The 8,851-nt window shown below is 34.8% G+C and overlaps 1 protein-coding gene across 1 annotated transcript; it reads right to left on the minus strand.

The window, feature by feature from the left end:
* On the minus strand, positions 773-3,622 carry LOC109336112 (peroxisomal adenine nucleotide carrier 1). Its single transcript, XM_019572509.1, has 5 exons — positions 3,400-3,622; positions 2,512-2,743; positions 1,920-2,066; positions 1,673-1,830; positions 773-1,589 (listed from the first exon to the last, which is right to left on the minus strand). The coding sequence occupies exons 1-5, from the start codon at positions 3,540-3,542 to the stop codon at positions 1,313-1,315; spliced, it is 957 nt and encodes a 318-aa protein (XP_019428054.1). The 5' UTR covers positions 3,543-3,622; the 3' UTR covers positions 773-1,312.

The following is an 8,851-nucleotide window of genomic DNA, read 5'->3' on the forward strand; positions in this document are numbered from 1 at the left end:
CAAATCACCATCAATATGGCTGATATTAATCCTACTTAATAGCAATGAAGATAAATACATTATAATACCTACGATACAGTGAATAAATCTAGATTTGGTTTCCTATTACATTCAGTTGCAGAAAATAAAGCAACTAAATATTGCAGTTTAGCATTTTCCTTATTTCAGCAAAGCTAAAGTAAATATCAAATATGAATACATGATAATAACAAGTTTGTGAGTTGAGATCCACTCGGTCCTCAATAGATTTGTTGATACATGGCAGAAAAAATATCCAAGTATTTAGATTTTTATTAATTTTTAAATTAAATAATATACAAATAAAAGCTCCTCTTTATCAAGTACCGCAGAGGAACCCAATGCGCAGTTTGTGGCCTTCCTAACAAACCGTTGGTTTTGCACAACTTATGAAACCCACAAGTCCCTACCCCAAATGCATAGAACGAAAACATGTGATTCAAAAGGATATCTAAACCAGCACTGTACTTGAGGGGGAAAATCTCTCATATGTGCACTTTCAAACAATCATAATAAAAAAACACCACAACACATTTAAATTAGATCGACAAGGACATATGGTGTTTTAAATTGCGATTGTGTTGTGTTTATTGCAATTGTGGAAAATTGCGAAAGAATATTGCTGAAGCGGTCGCGGTGCTATTAAAACCCTGGACATACATAACACAGCTAGAGAAATAAAACAGAATGATAAAAAAGCAGATGCAAGTAGAAGAAACTCATCAGTGCAACATATGTCTGCAATCCTTCTCCATATCTAATAAAGTCCCCGTGTGTGGATGACACAGAACTTGAGGTAGAAAGGGTTAAGTATCACACTAGCAATCACCCTCATGTCTAAATTAAGATTCTAAAAAATCTATCATACCATAAAATTAGGAAAATAACTCAAACTTCATTGCTCTTAAACTGAAGTGAGCATTTTCGTGCTTATTAATAAAGTTCCTAAGCTACTCTTAACTAACACCCTTCTGATGTGGGAATTCCACAACATATACAAGAGCCAACAACAACTAAGTAATGCATGAGTTTATTTAAAAGAAATATAACAAATCAAAACCAACAACATTTATTGAGAAGACCTTCTTCTTTGCTTTGCTCTTTTTCTGGAAATTCTTGAACTAATTCTACATCGATAAACCATGGGAAGAGGACAAGCCGCAAAAACAACATCGTCTCCGCTCTATAGAAATGGATGTATCTGTTAAAATGCATACAGTGCACTCCAACAAAATCCATATCCAAAATTGATTGAATCATTGAAGCTTCTTCCTCCAATAACTGCTATTATAAATCATGTGTTTTTTATCTTACCCCTTGGGAGTAAAAGATACCTTTTAACTGCAAGTATAAGCACCCAAGTAGTGGCAGAGATCTTTTCCTTGATCATTAAAAGTAGCGCTGAACTCAAAACAGTTTTTAAGATTTGTGCATGCAATCCTTTGAAAAATCCCAATATGCCCTCACTTTTCCATATTCCGTAGAGAACTCCGGGCACTGTTTTCTGTGATTTGACCTTTGTTTCAGAGGTTGCTTCATCTGAGTCTGCAGCTTGAGTGATGACCTTGCACCTATATGCATAAAAAAATATATTGGAAGGGTCCTAGAAACTAAGTTCACAAGTCAAAAACAATTGGAAGGAGCAATTATACACCTGATAGCGGGATATGTTATAACAGTAGCAATACTCTTCGAAATTGCACCTATAAGAAAGGCCATAAATGCAGAAAGGGATGCTGGTGTTACGGTTTTACCATCTTTGTTTGGTTTATTCTTCAGCGCTCGATGTTTCAGCTGATCAAAAACTGTATACTGCAGCGGATGGTAGTTCCAAATTAAGAGCTGTTGGTCTCAGATCAAGCATTCCACATTGAATATTACTTAATCACAGCTTAACTGACCTGAATTGCAGGGTTTGAGGTCAACAGCAAGGAAATGCTAAGGCCATCAAATGCATCCCTCCAATTGCCTTCTGTAAGGGTTTTCAATAGCCCTTTAGACTTTCCAAAGGCACTTGTCTGCATCCTTGAAGAGGCTGTATCCAGGGGCTATAAAATCAATGAAATGCTTGTGTTAAATTGATGAAATACTTTGTCTCTCATACTCCACGTGACAAAGGATATAAGCAGAATAAAATGTTATAGATAATAAGTATAACAGACACCTGTAATATATTAGCTCACCCTTGCATGGTGGACGATGGAATGCAAAGTCAATTAAGTATTGGCAGTTTGGTAGCCTTTTAGATATAAAATAATTAAACATGTTTTATTTTGGAGAGGCATTAGATCCTCTCCTTTTGGTTCCGCAATCCAAATATGAATCATCCAAAATAACATCAAACAATAAAAAGACTCAAATCAAAATTTTGCCCCAGCCAAAACAGCAATACCAGTACAACCATTTTTTGTATCAATGCCTCCAGAGCCAAACATCATAAATGAAAGGTTTAAAATGCATTGTTAAAACTTGAAATAGTTAATCTTGCCTCACCTGAGTTGCAATAGCTGTGCAAGCCCCAGCAGCAGCAGCAATTACCAAATTTGCCGAGGTTCCAATAGACTTATAACCACTTTTCTCTAGATACAGTCTTTTAAAGTAGCTGTAGCCATAGAAGTAGACAAACTGTGAAATGAACGACTGAAGATTCTTTGTTCCAAGGCCCTGGTAAAGCGAAAGAAGCTGACGAGTAGATATGGCCTCCCATAACACATCAGAGAGATTTCTGGAAAAAAAAAAGTATAAAAACAAATAGAATGAATGAAATTAAGTATGTCGGCTCAGTTGGTAGAGCTGCAGGACATTAAGTGTGAGCATATGGGTTCAAAGTTTCAAACCCCCACATCTGCACAAATTTCCCTTTCCTCCCTCACATTCATAAAACCTTACCTCACATTCATAACTACAGAATGATACTATTGATACAGTCCATTCACATGTTCAATTCATGTCAAGAAGCAGAAAATGTGACAGACATCAAAAGGAAAATAAACAATCAAACGATTAAAACATTCATTGGTCCTACTTCATAGCAAAACATAGTTTTCATCAACTTGGTCCCCAACTTCTAATTTTCTTAATAAAATCCTTCAATATTTTAATTTGATTCAACTCCACACTTCTGAACCTACTAGAATATTCCAATCTAATATTAAGTGAATTTTATTCAACCAAACAAGCATATATGAGTGAATGTTTTTTAGAACTAAGAAAAAAACGTTTTTTAAAGGAAAAGCCTGCAGAAACATGCATCTAGGAGCCGATACCAATTAAGAACCTTTGAATAAAGCAAACCCAGAAACAAAAAGGTGAAGGGAATTGAAGATCAATGAATAAAAGAGAATAAAAAAGTGAATTTTGAATGAAGGGTGAGAGAAGTACTTGTATTTTTGGTGACCATGGGAACGAGCTTCAGCTTGGTACTTGGTCTTGCATATATCGAGAGGGTACAGAATTGTTGTGCTTAGTAATGATCCTATGGCCCCTGATGTGGCTTCTGCCAATGATTCCAGATCCACGTTCATCTTCTTTCTTCAAAGGTTTTCCATTATGTTGGGTTACGTGACTTATTAGGTGTGATACATTAAATCATAAGATATCATATTAAATTAGCGTGTAAGATCTATGCAATAATATTATTGGATAGACATCTACTTGTCTCATAAAAGTGTACTATTCAATATGTTATCACTTGTTATTGGTCAAAAAAATAATTAATTATTAAAATTTTAATTTAAATATAATTTTTTAATCAATCACAAGCTACTGTAGCACGTGAAGTAATACTTGTTAGAGTTAATTACACTGACACTCCCTGAGTTTACTGAAATTATACAAACTACCCCTCACTTTTTTACACCTACACAAACCACTTCCTCTAGTTTTTATACTTTCATTACACTGATCACCCTTGCATGAGAAATAAGTGTAATCTTTTAAACAGAAAATGCGATAAACGTAATTAAGTTAAACAAAACATGGTATATTGTGAGGAAACATCCAAATAATATACAAATCAATGTCTTTATTATTTTGTTACAAAATGCATAACAATTCTAAGGAGATATTGTTTAAATCGCTCTTATATTATATCGTAACGAACCAAAAATAATAAAAAGGTATCGACTCATATATTATTTGGACTTGTCTCCATAGTATATCATGTTTTGTTTAACTTAATTGCATTTATAACATTTTTTGTTCAAAAAATCACACTTATTTCTCATGCAAAGGTGGTCAGTATAACGAAAGTATAAAAAATTTGGGGGTTTGTGTATGTGTAAAAAAGTGAGGGATGATTTGTGTAATTTCACTAAAACGTAAGAGATGTCAGTGTAATTTACTCTACATTTTATACAACAGTAAAGGTGCTCTTATTAGTATTAATGCATATATTTTTTCTTAAAATTTAACATTTATATTTATGTAAAAGGACAAAGGTGAATATAAAGGAAAATGTATAAGGAAGAAATTGAATGCAAATTTGGCACTACAAAGTACACGGACAAAGATTAAGATCGAAAGATAGGTACACATTAATAATGGGACGGCACCACGTAACTCGACGAATTGAGAGGAGAGAAAACGTGACTGGCGTGCTAACTAATAATTACACCGTCAACCGCGTTAACGTGTATACTGTACTATGTATATCCTACTTTGATTACAATCAAATTTGGCTTAAATTTTATATCCGTCAAAGTTTGATGGTATTGGATTTAGTTTTTATTTTAAAATTACAAAATGTAATATTTATGTATTATCAATGTAAAAGATTATACATAATTATTATCTTATCTATAATTCATTTATATTATTTTTAAATAGTCAATATGATGAAACATAAATAATTAATTATGCACTGATAATGTGTATATTTTTATTTTTAATTATTATTAACTCTTAAACCAATAATATAAATAAATAGTATATGATATAGATATTACATTTTTAATAAGATACTATCTTATATGATGGTGCAACCAGAAAAAACTTTATTTCTCCTTAGTTGGTGTAAAGAACTTGCTATGAAGGAGAGAAAATTTACTACACTCAATTATTTAAAATTTCCACACTTAAAATATTTGAGAATATTAGGCCAAAAATTTGATGGAATGGCCCAAATGAAACTTTTTGATAAAATTTGGACGAAAACAAATAAATAGAAAACTTAAAGGAAAAAAATGCAACTTTCATATAAGATAAATGATGAAAAATATAATTAAGTCTTTTAGGTATATAGTTTAATAATTTCTATTCCGAACATTTGAGTAACCACACACTTTTATATATATATATATAAAAGAGTAACTGAAGTATGAATACCTCCTTTTTATTCTAAAGAATTTAGAATTTTTCTTTTGATTCATTGGAGGGGTGACATGGCAAAGGTGATTCACACTGAATCAGGTTGACACTAACCTCGGGCTATCTGAGGCATGTGGTTGAAGACCATGGGTAACCTTGGATAGGTACCCAAAGGAACATCAACCTCAAGTTAGTATTTATAAAGTGTAAAAGATAATTTGAGAGATTCAATAAAATGTAGAGAATATGGTTAAGATACTAAAAGTGTTTGGGATGATTTGTGTACGATTAAGTGTATGGCTTGTGTATGAGACGTACATGGCCTAATGTGGGGATGTCACAATTTTAGTACGTTTAAGTGAATGTGGTTGAGATTTTAGGATAATTGAGGCACCACAAGCATAAGTGCTTGATAAGCCTTAAGGACTTTCGCTGCAAGGAAGGATTCTTGATAAGAACAAGAGTTAGATGTCATATTAAGGATGGTGATAAGTCTATGAACGCCACAAACACTTGTGTTTGATAAGTTCTATGGTAAGGAGCATGACTCACTCAAAGGAAGTTCAATTCCAAAATTAATTCAAAATCAAAAGTCTTTTATTCATGAATTAAAGTTGATACATATAGATTGTGGCCGACCAAAAAGGGCTCCTGTGAAGTGCCAAAATGTTAATGAAATGTATATGATTCTGGGGTACTTTGTGTGGATTTATGATGTAATTACATACAATTCCCAATAATCTAGCAATCTTGTATTGTTTAGGAATTTAAGTAATTGTTATTGTTTGCAGGTTAAGAGATGATGAATAAAGGAGAAAAAAAGAGAAGAATAAGTTTCTGAACAACAAAAGTCTCGCCCAAGCGAGGGAATGGTCGCTCAAGCCATAATTCAGAGGAAAATCAGCAGAAAACACTGACATCCCTCGCCCAAGCGAGGGACTTTCGCCCAGGCGTTATTTCAAGACCAAAAAGTTGATGCTCACTATTTCTCCCTCGCCCAAGCAAGGTAGTCTCGCTCAAGCGAGGTGACCAAGCATAGAAATGTCATTTTCTTTCGTCCAGGCGAGGTGTTCAAACGTGGAAAGGTCATCTTATCTCGCTCAAGCGAGAATATCTAGCTTGAGCGAGAGAGGAGCAGTTAGTGTCTGATATAGGAAGTTCTGGAAAAAAAGGAAGTTATCGAAACACTTCTGAAGCAATTTTCTTGGCACGAAATATAGGGAGATTAGGATAGAAATCGTGGAAACGATTCTATTTCACAGAATTTCTTGTATTTCTCATGATTAGAGTGTTGTAATGGCAAGGATGAGTGGCTAGTTCTTCATTGTTGGGATTTGAAATGTAATCTTCTTACCTTGTACTCATGGATTCAATTCTAATGTAATTGTTATTTGATTTTGGGAAGTTTATCTCGTTCTTAATGCATGAGTTTAATTAGCTACTGAATTCTTGTTCTTGGGTTCAAGTTTAATTGGAAAGTTAAATTTGACACCTGATTTAGATTATCTTCCTTCATACACCATTATTTCATGAATGGATAATGATGTATGAATTGCTTTGACATTGTTTTTAATGTTAGTTAATCAGTCAATTAGCCAAGGAATTAGTAATTGAGTGATTATCTAAGGATTTTACACTCAAGGAATTGATGTAAATGAATTGCCAAAAATATGCATCAGAATCAGTAACTTCGCAAGTTGCTTGAAATTGAATCTATGGATATAAAAAGGGAAAGATGATGAATTTCGATCCCAACTCTTTTAAATTCGTAGGTGGCTTTTTATTTTAATTTAACCTTGTTACAAACCCATTATCAATTTATCAAACAAATTTGTGTAAATAGATACTCAATTCACTCTTGTAGGAATTAGTATAAATCTACTCTGCTCCCTGAGGACGATATCCCGGTACTTTATCGGATTTTATTACTTGTACGATACAGTGCACTTGCCGTTCCGTAAATATCTAACAGCTCCACGAAACAAGGAATAAAAGATAAATGCATAAAAATAAATTAACATGTAAGACCAAGTCTTAGGCTAAGTTCAATGAGTCTCCACGGCTTGAACCTTGAATTTTACTTGGTTTTTGTTTAAATTGGAAAAAGATACACGACTTGCTTGAAGTTGAAAGAGCCCACACGCCTAAAAAGATTTGACCACCCTCTAGTTTGAATTTTGAAAAGGGGGACGACTTGCATTTGAGTTTCCTTTTGGTGGACAAGATATTCTCCTTAAAGATAGGAGATCTTTATCACATGGTTTTATCAACACCCACACGACTTGCTTGAGTTGAATTCAAATAAGCAACAACCTCACCCGAGGAGCCACACGGTTTGCATAAGAGCTTCCTTAAAGGATGGAACAAATTGATCACTTGGTTGACTAAAATCTCTCCCACGTGGTTGGTAAGAGTTTGAACCCAAATTGAACTCATTCACAACCATCCACATAGCTAGATACTTGCAACACATTGGCACACACGGTTTCAATAACCATACATGCCTTGCACCAAGTTAGGACTCGGCCTTATCAACATCAACCACACGCGAAAAGTTGAATTTGAAAGTCAAAGAGGCACCTGATCAAGTCTTGCATGATTGTAGCATTGGCCTATCATGAATGGTGGACAATTTCATCTGGACCATGCTTAGCCATATTTTATCAGACAGTTTGAATTCAAATGAGTTGAGCAAGTCTTCCAAGCCAAGTTGCACCACACATACACTGTCAGCCTTGACCTGGTCATGCCCATGCCTAGCTGCTTGGCATGCCCACCCAGCCAAGCCTTGCACATGCCCTACGTGTGTGCTGATCCGCCCAATTCCAAGTCAGTTTGTGCACACGCCTAACGCACCAACTCCCACACCTAGTGCCTCATCCAACCTGCCTAGCCTCCCCATGAGCCAAGTCCATGTGTCAAGCACCCCACTTGGCCACTAAGTGGCCTTTTACATGAGATTACATGAATAATCCCCCAAATCCAAGTTACATAATTTTATTTGCAAATAAATAATAAAGTACGTAAATGAAAATATCCTAAACTACCCATGAGGAATTAATCCCATTTATTACAAAAAATAAGTAACTAAAAATAAAGGTCACTACTCACTAATGCCCTCCATGATCATGGTCTCTAGGTGGTTCTCTAGGATGAATGGTGTCCTTTGCAAGCTTAACATGTGAGATTTTGGTCCTTGCCCCATAGGGGCCCCTAGGTCTTGCATGACCCTTGAATCCAGCGTTGTCCCTAGCTAGTTCACATCAACTTACCTTGTCTATTTATATTGAAGTGGACAGGCTTACTTAGCACAAAAGAAATGTCTAATGATATTATGGTTGTGATCACACTCTTGTCCTATCAGTCATTCGGTAGGCCTATATGTGGGCCTAGGACAACTCCTAGATGCCCTTGGAAGAGTTTTCCCTAATAAGTTATCATGTTTTCTAGATCCTGAAATTGGTTGACCTTAATGAGCAAGTTTGAATCATGAGCAAGTTATGGGCCTTATGGTTTTGATCTTTTA

This window comes from Lupinus angustifolius, chromosome LG02 (assembly GCF_001865875.1).
Source record: "Lupinus angustifolius cultivar Tanjil chromosome LG02, LupAngTanjil_v1.0, whole genome shotgun sequence".
Classification (NCBI taxonomy): domain Eukaryota; kingdom Viridiplantae; phylum Streptophyta; class Magnoliopsida; order Fabales; family Fabaceae; genus Lupinus; species Lupinus angustifolius.